We start from the raw sequence: 18,575 nt of genomic DNA, 5'->3' as shown, positions 1-18,575 counted from the left end.
TCTTCAGATAAGGACACGTGGACCACTTGTCAGGACAGATCAGGCCCAACTTCCTGAAACTGACAACAGGGGTCCAGTTCCAGTGTTGCTTGCCCAAATTCGGCAGACTTACTAGGGCCGAGGGAGAGGAAATATTCACGATCAGAACCCAGCCGCCCGGTGGGGACCCTGCTGCGTGTCACACATTCCAACAGCAGCTCGGCCTGACGTTTCGGAGGAGGGTGGAGGGCCGGTATCGACAGGGAGAGATGTTCGGGGATGGTGGCGTGAGACTTGGCAGCCCGTCTGCGAGTGCTGTGGGTCCAGCAAGAAAGGCGCAGCACGCCAAGCGCGCGGAGGCGGCCCGGAACCTTACCTTGCCCAAGTATTCCTTCATGACCTGAATGAAGTAGGGCATGGCAAAGTCCATGATGTTGTGCCTCCAGGCGGTTTCTAAGACGACGTCTGGCCGGAGAAGATCGTAGCAAGTGAAGAGACACGCTCCAAAGCATTCCCTCTTGCCTTCCTGCAGGAACCACTGCAGCAGTTCCTCTGCCAGCTCTGTGTCTTTGGACTCTGAAGCATACTGCATGGCATCCTGGAAGGAAGGAGAGCGGGAAAAGGGTCCCATCAAGGACAGGGCTCCAGAGAACAGGAAAGCAAAACTGCTGCAGTTGTAGACGGACTGCAGGTAGTCCTCACTTAACAACCACAATAGGGACCAGAAAACTGGTTAAGTGGTGCAGTCATTAAGTGAGTCACCACGTGACCAGACCCCAACTTTACGACCATTTTCATGATGGTCATTAAGCAAATCACCATGGGCGTTAAGTGAATCATGGGCATTAAGCAAATCACCATAGTCATTAAGCGAATCCAGCTTCCCCAGTGGACTTTTTTTGCCAGAAACCAGCGAAAAAGGTCACAAATCACAACCACGGGACCACAGGACATCGCAACTGGTCGTAAATGTGAGCTGGCTGCCAAGTGCCCGAATTGCAATCGCGTGACTGCGGGGGTAGTGTGACATTTTGCGACCGTCGTAAGTGTGAGCATAGGTCATAAAGCACTTTTTCTGAGGCCGTCGTAACTTCAGACCATCGTTAAGCAAATGGTCATTAAGCGAGGCCTCCCTGTATCCCAGTCAGGAACCTGACAAGCAAAGGCTGAAGGGGAGGGTTTGTCTTCACGGCCTCTCATTCATTCATTCATTCATTCATTCATTCCATTCATATTGCCGCCCATCTCAAACTAGTGACTCTGAGCGGCTGATGGCGATACTCCTAAGCTCGGCCCTCCCGCTGCCCGTGCCGTTGGCAGAGCGGGCTAGCCTCGGGCGCTGTTACCTTGTACAGCCGGTCTTTCTTGCAGAGCTCAACGCTTTGCTTCCAGCGGTTGTTCCCTTTGAAAAGGTAGGCAGCAATTCTCCTGAACTCAATCAGCTCGTGTTTCTCCAGGCGTTGCGCGAGGGAGATGTTGTCGAAGTTGTCGTAGGCGTCTATCGATGTCCTGAGAGCCTGGGCAGGGCACACGCCAGCAGGGCGACCGATGCTTTGAAAATGACAGCTCACCCCGCGCCCCCAAAAAGTCCCGCTGTGGGGAGGTGGCCAACCTGCACCCCGCCTTCCCCAAATGCCAGAGGTCCCAACCCAAAGTCCGGGTGCCCCCCGCCCCCCCGAAACCGTCTCTACCTGGTAATCTTCTTCTGTGATGAAAAGGTTGTTCAGGGACTCATTCACTGCTTTGTTGTTGTGGTTCTGAACTGAGCGCAGGTAGGGCTTCACCAGCGGCAGCTGCTTCACCTGTTGGAGAACACCCGTTCACTGCGTGGCCCGCTCCAAGCAGCCAAATGTTTCACCCAGGGCCCAAGGGGGCTCGTTTGGCCCCGCTCGCTTGTTTCTAAGATTTCTACGCTGCCGCGTTCCAGACTGGCTCTCAGTGGCTTACAAGGAAAGACGATGCATTAAAAGCAATAGACAGAACTCCCCCCCAAAAAAGTAAGCCAATCCTGTAATAAAGGTGCCACCCACCCAGGGAGGCCCAGACTAGCATCCCCAAAGCCCTTATTGGACAGTCAAGCTTTCCCAGCTCTGCGAAAACCCAGCAGGGAGGAAACGATCTGGATGCGTGAATGGGGAGGTGTTCTACGACAGGGAAACCACCAGAGAGGAGGTCTGATTACAAGCTCCAGGCGGATGAAACTACCACACCGAAGAGGCAGATTCATTCCGGAGCAGGTGGACTTGAGAACGCCCAGGCCTCAAGCCACGCAAGGCTTTAACGGAGACCGCCGGCACTTGGAATTACGCCCGGAAGCTGAATGGCAGCCGGCGCAGCTCCCAGGACAGAGGTGTGACATGGGCAGATGCAGAGGTGCCCGCGTGCAGCACCAGTTCTGGCTTCCAGCTGCTCTTCAAGGCAACCCAGTGCAGAGCTACAGCAGGCCAACTCTGAGGCGATAAAGGAAGGCACAAGTGACTGTGCGCCACACCTCCTGGTCCAGGAAAGGATGCAGCTGGCGCATGGACGCCAAGTCCATGGAGGACCCCCAGATTGTGAACTGGCTTCCAACAGGGGAATACAACCCCGTCCACTGCTAAAGAGGGGCTGTCTCTGGACTCAGTAGGCCGCTCAACCCACGACCCCTCCCTTCCTTCCGGGTCTGGCACGAGTGCTGCTCCCCAGCTGGACTCTCCCTGTCTCCAGGCATCAGGCCAGGACCTCCACTACAACGCCTCTCTGGCCAGGAGAGACGCAGACCCGGGTTTGCAATCTCAGTGGATCAGGCACTGACTTTAGGTTAAAAAAAAAAAAAAAAGGAATTTTCAAATCCAGAATCAAAACCCTGGAGGGCACAGAGTTAGGGAAGGTTCCTTTTAGCGTACGGACTGTTTGCCAGAAATTCTGCTAAGGTCACTCTTTCCTCAGGCTTTGATCCACAGCGGATTCTCCTGGTTAAGGAGAAAGCTCGGGTGTCTCTGCAAAGCAAGCCTGGAAGACGTAATGGCCAGGATAAAGACCCAACTGAGAGCCAGACCCACTTCTCCGTGATGGTGCTGGACCCGCCTTTTTCAAGCAGAAGCCCCCTCTTCCATTTCAGGGCCTGGAGGGGCCATGCAGAGGGTCCAAGTAGGAAAGCAGCGGAAAAACTCCCCAAAGAGCTCTTTGGATTGAGGGTCCCATCCACCATGCGAGTCCCTCTTGGTGTCACTCTGGGATGAAGTTAGCCACCACCCAAGAAACACACAAGATTTGAGGAACTTCCTCAGAGCAAAGAGAGAGACAACTCTGCCTTTCAAAGGAATTCTTACCTTGCTGAAGAAATTGACTGCACGGGTATGGTCCAGCCTTGGGGAAAGCACCATGAGTAAGTCGTTGAGCAGCAGAGGTTTAAATTCTAGGTAAAACTGAATGGCTTTGTAGTAAAGCTCCACATTCGCCACCTGCAAGGAGGACAGGCAAGGAAGCGTCACCTTCCTGACACGCACATCTGCACAAACAAGGGCCACCTCAGATGGAGGGCAGTGCAAGCAACCCGATCCTCCAGCCAAACTCGCTCTTCCCCTTGGCTGCAGGGCTCATGCTGCAAAACCGTATCCTTGAAACGTGGACCGGGCTTCAACCCAACCTTTTCATTAGGCCTTAAAATGTACTACCCCCCACCCCCAAAGGGCTGCATGTCATTCAACTGGTCACAGCCGGTTTCAAGCGACGGAGCGAAGACGGCACTATTTTTGTCTGCCTTTCAGCTGAATTTCTTTGGCTTCTCCATTTTGTGAAACGCCCGTCACAGACTTCCCAGATAAAAATGGGAAATGAAAGACGAAATCCTCCACCTGTGCCTGAAGGGCTCTCTGCTTGGACGGGTTCCTGTCCTTCTAATATGAATCGGACTGGACTGGGATATCTGGAAGGATCTCCCTCCTGTTATACAGTTGGCCTCCAACCCCCAACAGGCTTTGGGAAAACCCTGCTCCCAGCCCCAAGCAATTGCCCAGCCTCTGGTCTGCCTCCCTTCTTTTTACCTTAATTTTAGGCAAATACTTGGCCGGGCTTCCAAAGTTTTTCTGCAAGCAGGTTTAGTAAAACTGAATAAAACCACAACACAGAAGCATCCAATAAAAATAACTTCCCCTTAAAAAAGAACCATAAAACAGCAGTATTTGCTTCTCTCTAGAGCTACTGATCTTCAAGAAGGCTAAATGCACTCCAGAAGAAGGACCATGAGACCTCCTGCTAAGACTTTCCAGCAAGAGAGGCCTTCATAAGGTCGCTCTTCAGAGCACTCTGGATGCCAAGTGGAGGGCTGGACTTATTTCCCACCAAGCAGGAGCACCACAAAGGAAACCTAAAGGAGTTTGGCGGAGAAAGACCTCCCACCTTAGTGATGATGTCCTTGAACTGCCCTTCCTTCCAGGCATCTGTGGGATGGTTCATCATCGTAATAATAGCATTATCGTATTCTTCGTATTTATCATACAGGAAGACCAATTCTCCCCACAGGTGGGCTTGTTCAGCGGCCCGCAACACCTACGAGGAACAAAGCATTGTGTAGATTTAAGGATGAAAAGAAAAAAAGGCCTCTCTAGCATGGACGGAGCCCCAACTAATCTTGTGTTAGCGTCCAACATTAACTAGCTGAAGATCTCCAAGAATCTTTTCCCTGGCTGTCCGAACATATGCCATTCAAAGGGGATTCTGTGTATTTTAATTTTGCAGCTGAATGGGCAAATCAGGACAATACCAGCAGTGCTATGAAATGTAAGCCCCCGTTTTTCTTAAAGTGGGTGTGCTGGGGAGTGAACTCAGGACCTTCTACAGGCAAAGCAGACACTCCACTAAGACATCACAGAATCACAGGACTGTGGAGTCAGACAGGACTACGAAGACGTCTAGTTCAACGCTCTGCAATGTGCAGGAAAACTAACGAAACCATCCATGGCAGATGGCTGTCCAATCTCTTTTTAAAAACCTCCAGAGATGGGGCACCCGAAATCTCCGCAGGCACACTGTTCCACTGTTCCACAGACCCAACGGTCGGAAACTTTTCCTTGTATTGACATGAAAACTAGGTAGCAGCTCCAATTTGCACGCAGGATTCCTGGTCCTAGTGTCCGTGCCCATGGAAAAAAGGTCTCGACCATCTTCTCCATGGCACTTTTTTATGTACCTGAGCACTGGTACCTTGCCTTCCAAATTTTCTTCTCAGACCGAACAGACCGGGTTCCTTCAGGCTGCCCTCACATGTCCTCAAGTCCCTAAATCATCTTTGTCATCCTCTGTTATGAGTTAGGGTCCCTCACAAAGTCTGAACCAGGATCTCCTGCCTTCCCTTTATAACGACTCCTCCCCAAGACCGTTCTTGATTCTCTATCAACACCAGGTATATATTTTAGCCAGTTCTTACAACTGCACTGACCTTACTTCCAGGAAACCCTCTAAATCAGATGCTTATCGGAAAAAGAGCTACCTTGGGAATGTTGACCCGTGACCAGAACAGCTCCAGGTGCTCCCTCATCTTCTGTGGCTTGAATTTGGAATAAAGGATGGCCAGTTCGGTGAACATCCCCATGTGGGCCCGTTCCAGCCCCAGAGCCGCTTCCAGCATGGTTATCAGCTCCTCAAAGTAGCCGCGGTCCTTTCACAGGAACAGAAAGAAAAAGGTGAAGGGATACAGATCAAGACGGTCCAACAGCCAGGATTTTATCTCGTTCCTTATAAAGGGAAACTATGGAGTACTTCAAGTGACCAACACATTGCCCGTTACCTGGTAGTAGTTGATGAGCTCTTCCAGTTCATCTGCATGCACAACGATGTGCAAACCACACATCTGGGCCAAGCGGAATTCCTTCCCATCGACGCAGGCAAAGCAAACCTGAGAAAGCCAACGAGAATGACCTTTTGTTCAGAAGGATGGGGAAACCAAGGCCTCTGGTCTCCCAAATCCTGTTTTAAGCTAGCGGGAAATCCGGGGAACTGAAGTCCAAATGTATTGGGGAGGGGGGGTGAGAACCAGGCCAGGTCTCTTCCAAAAGGACGTTCCCAAGCCTTCAGTGAAGTAACCCCAAAGAGATCAATGCCTCTATTTGGTTTTTAGCCCGTGTTTTTCAGGAAGTTTCCAACCATTTCCAAAGTTTTGCTCCTGATGCCTGTATTACCCCTGTAACCAACCAGAGAAAGGCAGGTTAGGTTGAAAGAGAATCTGGACAGCGATTTGAGGTCTGCTCCTCTTGGCTGACGCAAGGGTGGAATCTGAGAGATGGGACTCCCCAATTCTAGCGCCAGAGGCAGCCGTTTTTTATTAATTAATTTTCGACCGGAAAGACAGGTGACAGAGACCTTCAAGGCTTACAAAAGAGGACCCAAGACCATTAATCTAAAGAAGCAGGAGGAGGAGACCCAGGTTTTAAACCGTGAAGCTGAGTTATACGTAGGGTAGATTCCTGTGCGCTGCTACACACAGAGCGTCTTTGTACGTACAGCTTCTGAATTCCCTACAATAAAATTCATTAACGTTTTCACGTCCGCTTGGAAAAGCAGAGCTGCGAGAGAGTTCTTCACCGTGCTTGGCAAGAAGCCGACGACACTCAAGCCAGAAGCCCACACCCTTCCATATTCTGTGGTCACCAACCACCTCCAGAAATCTACGATCAGGTAATCCAGACGTATCGCTCCTGACTGGACACTCTCCGTCTTGCTGAGACCCACAACGTCTTGTGGGGTGAAGTCTGAAAGTCAGGGATAGGCCGCACGGAGCCCCGAGCTCACCTCCTTCCAGGTTCGTGTGCTGTTTGCCTTCCGGGCCCCATCGACCGCTGCCTGGTATTCACCCAGATGGACCAACGTGGATGCCAATCGGCCAAAGTTGGAGACGTTGTTGTAGAGAAGCTTGGCTGCATCGTACATCTTCTCCTCGTAGCAGCGATCACCAACCTACGGGAGCAAGACACCGGTGGGCCTGCTGTTTGTTTTTAAACAGAACAGTCGGAGTCCGCCTGTCCAGCTCTCCCACATTCGCCACCAAGTGGGTAGACGTGCTGTGAGAGCCGCTGCAGTATCATCACCAAGGTACTCCACCATCAGCTGCAGAAGCGGATGACTCTGGAGCCCTAATTATCTAGCTTACAGGGTGGGCATCATGGGAAAAACTGTTATGTATGCCACCTTAAACCCCTGAACGAAGAGCGGGATGTACATATGTAACGGATCTTTCTCCTCCAATTACGGGGACCTCTAATCGGTCAGCCCAGACAGGAGACTCCAGTGGTTTGAAGCTCTCTTCCACCCTCGGCCACAGAAGCTCACTGGGAGCCTGTAGGCCGTTCGCTCTCTCACAACCCAAGCCAACCTACTTCACAGAAGGATTACTGGGGGTGAGGGGAACTGGAGGAAAGAATGCTGTCTGCACTGCCTTGAGATCCTGAACGGACAGCCAGCTCTAAACTGAGCAAACGAAGAAATAAACCTGCCTTCCTCAGCCCCAGGTGTTCCAGATGCGTTGGATGCTTTTTCCCACAGGCTCCCTCAAATCCAATTTTGGCATACCTTGTTTCCACCTTACAGTGTTGCTTCTTGTTCTCCTTTGGACACACTTTATTTCCTGAAGGAAACCCTTTTCCTGGACACTCCAAGAAAGCCCTGCGGGTCTCTTCCCTCCCACCCTTTCTATTAAGTTCTCCACTTCCTGGAATTTGCTATCAGTCTTGTGGTTGTTGTTATGCTTTCCCTTTTCTCCTAAATCTGTGTATTTCTTTTTGCAAAACTTGCTAAGGTAAGTAACATTTAATTTCTTTTTAAGGAGTGACCATATCCCCAGCTGCCTCCGTTCCACCAGGTTTCGGTTCTACTCACTCTGTGCCCTCATTCCTAACCAAGTCCTCTAATTTTATCGTTAACTGCCCAGCGTTGCTCTTGTGAATGAGCTGGGCGGTGACTAAATTTGAAATATAATTAAATAAATGAAGAAAAAAAATTAACAAAAATTCCCTCCTCTTGGCCTGAAGACTTCTAGCACTGGCACAGAATCCCCCACAGAGCATAGCCTTTTTCAACTGCTACTGATGCGAGCCTTCCTCAGTCGCTTTCTCTCCTGACTGCCATGGCCACCCATTAACTCACGTCCAACACTACTCCTCTTTCCCACAGCATTTCCTGAAGTATCTACACCCTGCCAAACCAGGTGCTCCCCAGCACCTGCCAGCTTTCCCCCAGGGATGAGTTTAAAAGCTGCTCTGCCGGATTCTGGTGTCAGATTCATTTAGGTTCTTCTCCTCCTGAACGGTTTGGCCTGACTCCAAGTATCCCCCGTTGTCTAACAAATCTAACCCCCCCTCCACCTGACTCCACCACCTCTTCTGAGCTCAGCCTGCTCCGTTGGCTAGGTGCCCACCACAGAGCCTTCCCCAAGCCCTAACATTGGGCACCCTCATTTCACTGCCCAGAGCATCCCTGTTATTGGGTGTGTTAAAGCTACACTCAGTAAACCAAGTCTAGGGATTCAGTTGTCCCATTTTTATCCCGCTCTTCCTGCAAGGAGATCAGAGCAGCATTTATAGCCTGACTCCCTCCACCGATTTCCCTCCCAAAGGGAGCAGCAGCAGCGACTAGCTCAAGAGCACTTAAAGAGCATCAGGGTAGTGTGATGATCTGAACCAGCCTCTTCCCAACACCTCCTCCCTCTCTCTACTTCACCACACCGAGGCTCACAGATTCCGCCTGAGAGTCTCCATCACATTAACCATCAGCAGACAAGAGGGAAAAAAGGAAACTGCTACATTTGGGCGGCAATTCTTACGAAAGGGAAAACCTACCAGCCTGCCCAGCCCTGCAGAGATGGAAAGCAGAAGTCTAAGACAACCCTTGATCTGCAGATTTAAAACCGACGGAAGCACTCACTTGCTGGATATGGGCATTGTTGGGCCCGTTGATGAATTCTTCCAGTTCGGCCAGGCGGTTAGTTTTAGCGAGAGCAAAAATCAGCTCCGTCTCCACGTAGGATTCCCGGGCCTTTCTGCGGGCCATCTGCAAGTACTTCACCAGCTCTTCCCAGTTGCCTAGGTGGGGGACAAAAAGGGAGAGGCAGCCCCTAGTCACATTGCAGGAACCATGTGCGAACCATTCAGCTCACATCCTTCAAAAAGGAGAAAGAAGAGAAGGGCTTAAGAGCCATCGCAAAGCCAGCCTCGCCTGGTCAGGCTTACCCAGTGACAAATGTCTCTTTAAAATAAGGAATGGGCAGTGGGGGAGGAAAGAGAAACACATCCTAGCATGTGCAGCACTGGCAAAATCAAAAGGACTGAGCCATCAGTGTGCCGATTAATTTCTACTTTAGCCCGGGCTGTGCGTGGAATTTTATTAGAGCCAAACAGTCGCTCATTCTTGCCGAGTGGAACACAAGCTTCCCGAAACTGGGAGGGGGGGGGGGAAATCAGGTCAGCCAAACAATCCGCTTCTTTGTCATCCACTCGCTATACTGGGCAAGTCTGTTCACACATCTGTTGCAGAATAATGTACTTCACAAGTACACGGGCCCGTTCCCACCAGAGGCGCCCCAATGTCTATCCTTCGTACATACGTGCACGGAGAACCAGATCTGAAGGGAGAACTGCGCTGAAGGGGGAAGAGAACGCGCTACTTGCATTTGCTTGGGGAAGGAGACAGAAATAGGGACAGCCAACGTCACGTTAGAGCCTATCAGAATCTTTCTCTGGTTTCCAGCATTCACTTTCAGAGGCTTTTGCTGCCTCTATAATCAATCCAAAGCGAATCGAGGAAGGAGGAGGAAGAAGGAAGAATCCGGTAGAAAGCATAGTCAGTGGGAACCCAACAGACCCACCCTTCCTGAAAAGTGGCCAAGATTGAGCTGTGGCGTCCTTGGTGCTCTCTGAGCCTTGTGGTTTTCCTGCAGACGTTTCATTGCCAGACTAGGCAACATCTTCAGTACGAAGAGGGAGTGGGCCTGGCTCTCAGCTTATACACCGTGGCTTGCCCTGCTTGTGTTGGTGGGGGGGTTGTTCTCTCCTTGGGAGTTCTTTGGTTGGGCTGTTGTTTGCTGCTTGGTTGATTTCCTGAGTTGATAGTTCCTCCATTAGGGCGTATTGTGCTGCTTGATGGTTCATCTGGGTTTAATCCTGGTGCTGATCTTTGTGTATCTGGGTGTTGATTGCTGGCAAGGGAGTGTCCTGGTCTTTTGGCTTTTCTACTGTCTCTCTTGAATGGTGTGTAAACGTTGTCTACCTCTATGTGTCTGTTGATGGCTGCTTGGTTTGAGTGCCAGGCCTCCAGGAATTCCCTGGCGTTTTTGGATTTGGCTTTTGACAACAGAAAAGCCAAACAACCAGGACACTCCCTTGCCAGCAATCAACACCCAGATAAGCAAAGATCAACACCAGGATTAACCCCAGATGAACCATCAAACAGCACAATACACCCTAATCAAGGAACTATCAACTCAGTCAACCAAGCAGCAAACAACAGCCCAATCAAAGAACCCCCAGGGAGAGAACATCACCCCCAGCAACACAAGCAGGGTAAGCCCCGGTATATAAACAGAGAGCAAGGCCCACTCCCTTTGCACTGAAGATGTTGCCCAGCCTGGCAATAAAACATCTGCAAGAAAACAACCAGGCTCAGAGAGCACCAAGGACGCCACAGCTCAACCCTGAGCTACAGATATTCGCTTCGATTGGCAAGATCAAATTATTCCTCGTGTGCAACTGATTGCCATGAAAAGACCTGGCTCTGCCATCTCACATGGGGCGTGAAGAGGGGTGGCCAACCCTGGGGGTGGTTGGCACCCTAAAGCCGCTCCCTGGAAATTAAATCAAGAACTTTTCACCAGCCATCTTTTGGAACATATTATTTATTAAGATGACTGTTTTTACTGTCCTGTTCTACTGTTTTATTGTATTTTAATTACAGTTTTATTCCTATTTTATGTAAACCTCCCAGAGTCGCTCTCTGAGATGGGCAAGGAATAAGTTTGGTAATACTGTACATACATACATACATACATGTCCTCCTTTGACAGCACTGCATTTTGTGGAGCAGGATACGAAGCCAAACAGGTCGACACCTGCAATTCCCACTTCCTCTTACCACAACAGGAACCCTCCCTCTCCTTTTAGTGTTTATTTGCCTTCCTGTCCCAAGAGTGGATGAAAAAGAGGGGGGCACTGCTCTATTTCCCACCCAGACTCTGCACGCTACGGACCAACTTCCCGTTCAGCCTTTCCCAACCTGCTGACTGGGATTCCAGATCTTGCGGACACCAGATTGGAAAAGCCTGTTTGTAGCAGAGTCTTTCACTCTCCCGGGGAAACCCTTCTTTGTTCAGTCGTTCCACTTGGAGGCACGGGTGTATTTCTGGTTCTCACGAAGGCTACTAAGAAACCCCGGGGGGCGGCAGGGGCGAGGAAGCAAAATAGGGCCAATTCCCTACCGCTTGCATTGGCAGCCTGGACAACCTCCATGTAGGATGATGGATCATCTGCTTTGATGTAGGAGTCAATGGCTTCTTTAACCATCCCTTTGTGAAGCTGGGCTTTGGCAAGCTGGCTCCACACCGCAGGCTCATTGCAACGTTCAGCGAACTCGTAGGCCCGGTCCAGGTTCCCAATATGCTCAATCAAAACCTGGGAAAAGAGAGAGCAACGGCTTTCCAGAAGAATCGTGCAAAAGCAGACTCGGCTACGCGGCTAGGAAAATTTCCCACGGTGCAGGGAAGCAGTCAAAAAGTCCAACAACCATGACAGAACACGAGTTTAAGGAATTAAAAGCTACTTCGTCAGCAAGCCAGACAGATCTCCAACTAATGCAGTCTGGCAGATGGAGGTTACAGGCACCTTAAGCAAAGCACGCTGAGCCGAGTCCACTTAACTTAGGTGAGGAAGGGGTGCAAACAAACCCCAGCCCCACCTCTGATCTTCTTGGGCCCTCTACTGAGTAAGCATTCTACAGCTAGCATCATTCATTCATTCATGGATGTCTATCAAGCAAACATGCATCATTCAGATTTTTCCAAGAGCACAAATGATGGGGGTCTCTAAAAGGTGCCATAAAACTCAGCGTTACTTTGATCGCATTGAGAAAGCATCAAAGAAGCCCCCAACTTTCTTCCTGAACCAAAAAGACAACACTAACCCCACCCAGCTGCATGATAATGATTTAACCTGCTCCTTGTCATCAGCCCACCAACTGTGGTCCTCGCTATCTCACCCCCAATAAGGGCCCTTGGTCTCTAGAAGATTGCCCGGCCAATCAGAAGCACACAGGATGCCGCCTTTGGATTCTGTGAGATCCGTGCCGTTCTAGGTAAAGAGCGCTGCTCTCCAAAGGCTGGACCAGCGGGGCAGGACTGAGTGACTAGCTCATCTCAAACTCTGAATCGTCTGAACAAACTGGACTATCCTGCACCTGGCCCACTTCAGCTGACCTAAAAAACCAAGGAGGGCCAGGCCTGATTAATACTCAGCTGAGAGACTACCAGGGTTGGGAAGTAAAAAAACAAAACAGAACAGAAGAAGACAGCAGGCAACCATCTCCCGACGGCTGCCAAGACGATCGGACAGATGTGTCCATGAAGTCACTCAATTCAAAGAAGCCCTTCTTTGGCTTTAGCTGCTGTAACCACACAGGCTGATTAAGTTAACCCAAACTGCACACCAGACCTTTGAGTTCTATGCAGAGAAAGAAGTTACAGTGCTATAAATTGCTAACTTTAGCAAAGACTAGATGGGTTTCAGAGGAGCAGCAGGAGATGAGAGTCAGGGCCAAAGGGAAAGCAACCTTGAGCAATTGCGGGCACATCAACTTCAGTTCTGACGTGCTGATGTTACCTGGACGGCAGAAGTGTTAACATCAAACTTCCGAAAGATGGCAAAGGCTTCTTCAAAGAGTTCATTGCTGATGGCAATGTTGGCAATGTCAGGGGCATCGTAGTTGTCCAGGCGATTGATGTATTCCATGACCCGGGTGCGATCAGCCTTGATTGCCGTCAGAATGAGGAGGTTCTGGAGATTCCTAAAAAAGCAGTAGCATGCAAGCGGCTCTTCATTGCTCCCGTAACCTGAAGACTTAGAAGAAGCCACAGGCCCGGTCTCTGATTTTTCTACCTTAAAGGATCCCCAGTGGTGGAAAGGAGAACGTTGCTTCTCCAAATATTATAGGGAAGGGGAGAAGACCAAGAAGGCAAAGTACCAACCTGTGTTCGCTGAACACAGAATTATCAAGGACAATTTTCTCCAGCAGCTCAATTAGCTCATTGGGGAGGTCGGCAGTCATGAACGCCTTGACGGTAACAGAGACCTCTTCGGGATCCTGGGTCTCAGAGAGAGCTGTCTGCACAACCTGCCGATGTAAGAGGGACAAGGGTCAACAGAGCATCACCTGCTTCCAAATGCATCCCACGTGCAAGCAAACTCAATCAGAGAGTGTACCTGATCAATGAGGGGCCGCCGGTAAGGGTTGCTTTCCAACAGCACGCTGGCCCACAGTTCTGGATCCTTACGGCGCACCAGGTAACGGGAGAGGCTCTTGAAGAGCGAATTCTCGTTGCATACCTGGACAAAGGGGTTGACAGTGATGGTGAGGGCCTGCTCTGGTGGGCTAAGGAACAAAGTTTCACAGTTCCAAGACTTCGTTTCTGAGGCACAAAAAACAGTGGGGGGAAATAAACCTGGAAATGGCTTTCCTGCAGGGCTCTGGGCAAGCCAGAGCCTTAGACTCAGTTCCCCAAAATGTACAGACCAAGGACAGCAATGGCTTCACTTTCCATGAACGGTCAAGCTTGATATCAACCACAAGGGCCACAAAGAAGGTAAAAAAAGGTCTCTACGAAAGGTCTGTACAATGACTGGTGCCATTATCAGACAATGACACCTATAAAAAAACAAGTCCTGTGTGAGAAGCTGCACGCCGGCAAGCCAGGAAAATCCATCAGAGCTATGAAATACTGCTATGCCCAATTTTAAGCAGAACGTTAATGCTTCTTGCGTGATTGGAGCACACCCCTCCAAAATATGGGCTTCAGAAGGCTGCAGATTGCAACCAGAGAGAGCAAAGCCCAGCGGTCTCTGAGGGTGGACCTTGTGGAGCAATGCTGCACTGCTGCTTTTGTCATTTTGACCAAAGCAGAGATAGCTATGCTCACTGTTAGACGAGCTGCCTTTCAAACACTGGATGAAACGAGAGAACGGCTACTTGCCCTTCCCTCTTCCTGGCCATTTGGTCCACCTCCCACCACCACCTGAAGCAGCTGATGGGGACCCCCCAGGGGAGACCCAGAACTGAGCAAAAGATCGGTTTGAAAGTTTAATCTCCAGTATTGTGATTCAAACTGATTTAAGGCAAAAGGCCATGAAAAGCATGATTCCGAGTTCTTGAAAAGCCATGGAGTCCTGAACAGTTAAGCTTCTAAATGAAGTGCAAAACAGTCATTGTTTTGCATACAGAAAGTCCTGGGTAAGGAAGCCCACTTCCACGCACAGGAAAGATTGGTCTAGATGGACCATGAAGCCATCTCCTGCTATCTAGTCTTCTGCTTCATCAGCAGATGCAAATACCAAGTGGATTCTACAGCCTCAGAAGAATGCATCAGGAACCCCCTTCCCCCTGCGATTCATCTTTAGGCCCACCCAGTTTGATCACCCTCTTCCAGGAAACGCACATTGATAAGCTCCTGGTCACACTGCCCTCGCTCATAAGCCACACAAGCCAGATGCGGATCTCTCTTCTCACAGTACTTCCCCACCACGCGGCTGTCGTAATAGGGGTTCTCTCGCAAAAACCTTTCAGGGTTATTGTTACTATCAATGTAAATTTTAGCCAGTGCGTTGTGCGTAGCTGGTTCTTCACAACCCTCATGAATTCTGGCTTCCAGCCATGGCAAGAGGAGTTTCAACCTAAGGAGAGAACAGGCATTGGGTTTTAGATAGCTCCCAAACTCTGCTCACAGTCCTTGTCCTCCAGGACACAGCATCCAAGTACAGAAGAAGCTGGCAGGCAGGTTTAAAGGAGAATCTGAAGCTACACTTCTGCATATTTTTATGTATCCATAATCTGGCTCTGTTTCTCTGTTCAGTTGCTAAGCTTCAAGAAGTAATCACCTGTTACCTTATGGCAGGGTTTCTCAACCAGGGTTCTGTGGCACCCTAGGGTTCTGTGAGAGGTCACTAGGGGTTCCCTGGGAGATCACGATTTATTTAAAAAAATTATTTCAAATGCAGGCAACTTCACATGAAAGAGGTCAGTTTCATTATTTCTCGTTTAGGAAAACCGTCAGTGCATCTATACAGGCCTACACCCGAAATGAAAATAATAATTTGGTAACTTCTGGCTTATATTTGAGCCTGGATGGGCAGGGGTTCCCCGAGGCCTGAAAAATATTTGAAGGGTGCCTCCAGGGTCAAAAGGTTGAGAAAGGCTGCCTTAGAGTTCCACAACAGCATCTCATTGTCGGTGGTACATCAACTGGTCACACAAGACCCAGACTGCTCTAATCAAAAAGTCCTTGGGTTGGAAGGGACCTTGGAGGTCATGGAATCCAACCTTCTGCCCAGTGCAGGAATCCTCAGACCATCCTGGACAAATGTCTGTCTAATCCTTTCTTGAAAATCTCCAGTGATGGAGCACCCACCACTTCAGGAGGCAGGCTGTTCCACTGCTTAATAGCTTTCACAGTCTTTGACGATACTCAGAAAGCACCCCTCCGCCAGGAGCATGCGGCACCAGGGTTATTCTCATTCAGCAACTAGCCAAGACATAATTGTTTATTTGTGTTGCCTGCTGCAAATGAAGAAGACTGAATCTGTTGATAGCTTCATCTTGTGGATTAGACTGATCATTGTTTTTTGAGATTTTAATGGCGAGGCCCGCCCTAGGATTTTTCACTAATGAGCAGAATATAAGTAGAATTAAATAAGAGAAAATTCACACTGAGTAGTATCAGAGGGACCAAAATGCAAAGCAAGTTCCAAATCCCTGCCTCAAATCTCAAAACTGTAGCTTTCTGCAACCAGCCTCCCTCTGGTTGATAAACCTAAGCCCCATTTTATCATGGGACAGTACAGTGTTCCCTCCATTCAGCTCCATCCTATTCCTCGGGGGCAAATGACAATCATGTCGGCTATTCAGCCGGTTGCTAGGCCTTTCCATTCTTCAAACCCTGAAAAATGTGAACCCTTAAACCACCAGTCACAGGAAGTTACCTGTTTCTTTTTTCCACTTCAGCGACAAGTTCATCAGTGGAGAACTGACCTCTCACCACCAAGATCAAGTTCTTTATGACGTCTTCAGAGCAGTCCACATCCAACAAGCCGCCAATGACCACGGGCAGACGGCTCGGGTTCACCTGCAGCAGTAATTAATTGAATTGGATTGGATTAATTAATTAGATTTGGTATAGCTGCCCACTCCAGAAGACTCCTACAAAATCCAAAAAGACATAAAACAATTAATGATAATGTTAAAGCCCCCAGCAACAACAGAAGCCAGGCCTCCTGAACCTTCAGGGGATTCGATACATGAAGAAGCTTCAAGCAACTGCCACCGTGGAGTTCAATTAAGGAGCTCAAGTTGCTAACATCACGGCAGCTAGGGTTTCAGCCAAGGCCCGTGATTAGGGTGACCATCATTTTTATGCTCCAGAAGTGCCTGCGCAGCCAGAGACGTTCTTGAAAATACAGAAGATGGCGGAGGCTCTCATTTTGTGGCGTGCCAGCATTTTCTGTACTGTTTTTTTTTAAATTAGAAGACGCTTTGAAAAACATGGGGCAGGAAGTCTGCCAGAGTCCTAAGCAGTGTTCAGGACCATGCAGGTGGCATAAGGACACCACACTGAGGACCCAGCAGTAGATACACTTCTAATAAGGGAGTGTCACTTTATCAAGAATCTCTACTCAAATCCCCCCACTGAATTTTTTTTACACTGGAACAAGTGTGACATTAAAGCCAAGTTGCTATTATCTATCTATCTATCTATCTATCTATCTATCTATCTATCTATCTATCTATCTATCTATCTATCTATCATCACTGCCCATTTCCCCCCTGAGGAAGGACTCTGCTATTAGGCTATATCCACTGCTTCCTGGATGTAAATTGAAGGTGTGCCTTAACAGAAAGTGATGGTCTTACCTTTTGCACGTAGATCTCAATGTATTTCTGGAGATTGTTCCTATACAAATACAGCACCAGGTCATGGACAAAGTCAAAGCGATCACAAACGATGATCAGGGGGAGCTGGTCTGTCAGCTTCGCTTCCTGCAAATAGAAAACAGGAATTTGTTTATTTATTAATCTAATGCAGTGTTTCTCAACCTCGGCAACTTTAAGATATGTGGACTTCAACTCCCAGAATTCCCCAGCCAGCAAAGCTTTCCGGGAATTCCGGGAGTTGAAGTCCACATATCTTAAAGTTGCCGAGGTTGAGAAACACTGATCTAGTGGATGTACAGGGCTGCCCAGCTCCACAGCAAAAAGCAAACAGTAAACCACAAAATAATCACCTAACGTTAAAAAACATACCCAATATATAAAATAGAAAATGGCGACCAAACATATTAAGGGATCGATCTTTGCATGGACAAGCACGGGAGGTCATCTGGCCAGGAACAAACGAATCCCCATTCAAATGTCCCCTTAAAAGGCAACGTTCCAAGGCCTCATTCTTCTTCAAGCTCCTACCCGTGTCGTTCATTTTAAGGCTATCGAGGATCCAAACACTGATTTTCCGCCGGCTCAGCCTCCAGAAAGAGTTTTATCAAAAGCACGAGAACACAAAGGATTACAAGCCTATTCTAAGCATTGGTATTTATCAGCTGCAGCAGTTATTGAGTGCACAGGGTGAACTCTGGGATTGCAAGGGCTAAAATATAGGCATCTCCTTTTCCCCCCCTGGCTTGTAAACTCTGGTGAATAAACAATTCCTGGATATCCAGAGAGGGAAGTTTTTGCCAACTGGAAAAATATAAATGCTGCCCTAATTCTGCTCCCTAACAGGTGTGGACTGATATTCAGGACTGCCTTCATTTGAACTGAAGATCCTCACCTGATTAAAACAGACTGTTGCTTATAGGCCAAAGGTTTGAAGGAGGGTGCCAAAACCTTTTCCAATCAGGAGCAGAAAAATCTAGCTCTAGGCCAGTGAGTAATTGTGGCAAAATTCCCTCATCCCTTTCCATCATTGCTCCTTCCCAAATTGTCCCTTAAGGGGGAATTTACAACCCCACCTGTGCTGAAGTTCATAAAAAGTGTGCTTTCGCTCCTCTTTGCAAGAATAGTCTGGATGCTTTTAAGTAGGTGCGCCAAGCTACAAATTAAGCCGCACCCCAGCATTGTTTTCAAGACTGAATCCCAGGAAGTTAACCTATGCACCATTCCCTCAATCTGGTGCCCTCCAGCTGCATTAGGACTGCACCTCCCAGAATTCTCCAGCCACAATGCTATGCATGAGTGGAAACTAAAGGTGTGAGCTGATCAGCGAGGCCTCTAATGGAACGTTACCTGGTACATGTCCTGAATATTCCACAGACCCCGGAACAGCACAAAAGACAACATACTGATCAGAAAACGATGGACGCAGAGACAGCTGTTGAATT

General features: G+C 49.0%; 2 protein-coding genes across 2 annotated transcripts in view; one reads left to right on the top strand and one right to left on the bottom strand.

Moving 5' to 3' along the window:
- PTRH2 (peptidyl-tRNA hydrolase 2) overlaps positions 1–18,575 on the top strand; it is a 126,128-nt gene that overhangs the window by 18,196 nt on the left and 89,357 nt on the right. The window lies entirely within an intron of this gene.
- The window catches only part of CLTC (clathrin heavy chain), a 79,862-nt gene that overhangs the window by 6,823 nt on the left and 54,464 nt on the right, over positions 1–18,575 (bottom strand). Inside the window, exons 15-30 of the mRNA XM_063296338.1 lie at positions 17,113–17,238; positions 16,185–16,327; positions 14,645–14,879; positions 13,416–13,538; positions 13,181–13,326; positions 12,816–12,999; positions 11,420–11,612; positions 8,875–9,032; positions 6,748–6,912; positions 5,747–5,854; positions 5,450–5,617; positions 4,360–4,509; positions 3,291–3,422; positions 1,671–1,781; positions 1,326–1,496; positions 356–577 (exon numbers count right to left, since the gene is read on the bottom strand). Of these exons, the coding sequence (XP_063152408.1) occupies positions 356–577; positions 1,326–1,496; positions 1,671–1,781; positions 3,291–3,422; positions 4,360–4,509; positions 5,450–5,617; positions 5,747–5,854; positions 6,748–6,912; positions 8,875–9,032; positions 11,420–11,612; positions 12,816–12,999; positions 13,181–13,326; positions 13,416–13,538; positions 14,645–14,879; positions 16,185–16,327; positions 17,113–17,238 (2,535 nt within the window). The remainder of the gene's footprint in view (positions 1–355; positions 578–1,325; positions 1,497–1,670; positions 1,782–3,290; positions 3,423–4,359; positions 4,510–5,449; positions 5,618–5,746; positions 5,855–6,747; positions 6,913–8,874; positions 9,033–11,419; positions 11,613–12,815; positions 13,000–13,180; positions 13,327–13,415; positions 13,539–14,644; positions 14,880–16,184; positions 16,328–17,112; positions 17,239–18,575) is intronic.

The sequence above is a fragment of the Candoia aspera genome, chromosome 1, assembly GCF_035149785.1.
Source record: "Candoia aspera isolate rCanAsp1 chromosome 1, rCanAsp1.hap2, whole genome shotgun sequence".
NCBI lineage: Eukaryota > Metazoa > Chordata > Lepidosauria > Squamata > Boidae > Candoia > Candoia aspera.
Note: the sequence above shows the minus strand (reverse complement) of the source record. Positions and strands in the feature narration are given on the sequence as shown.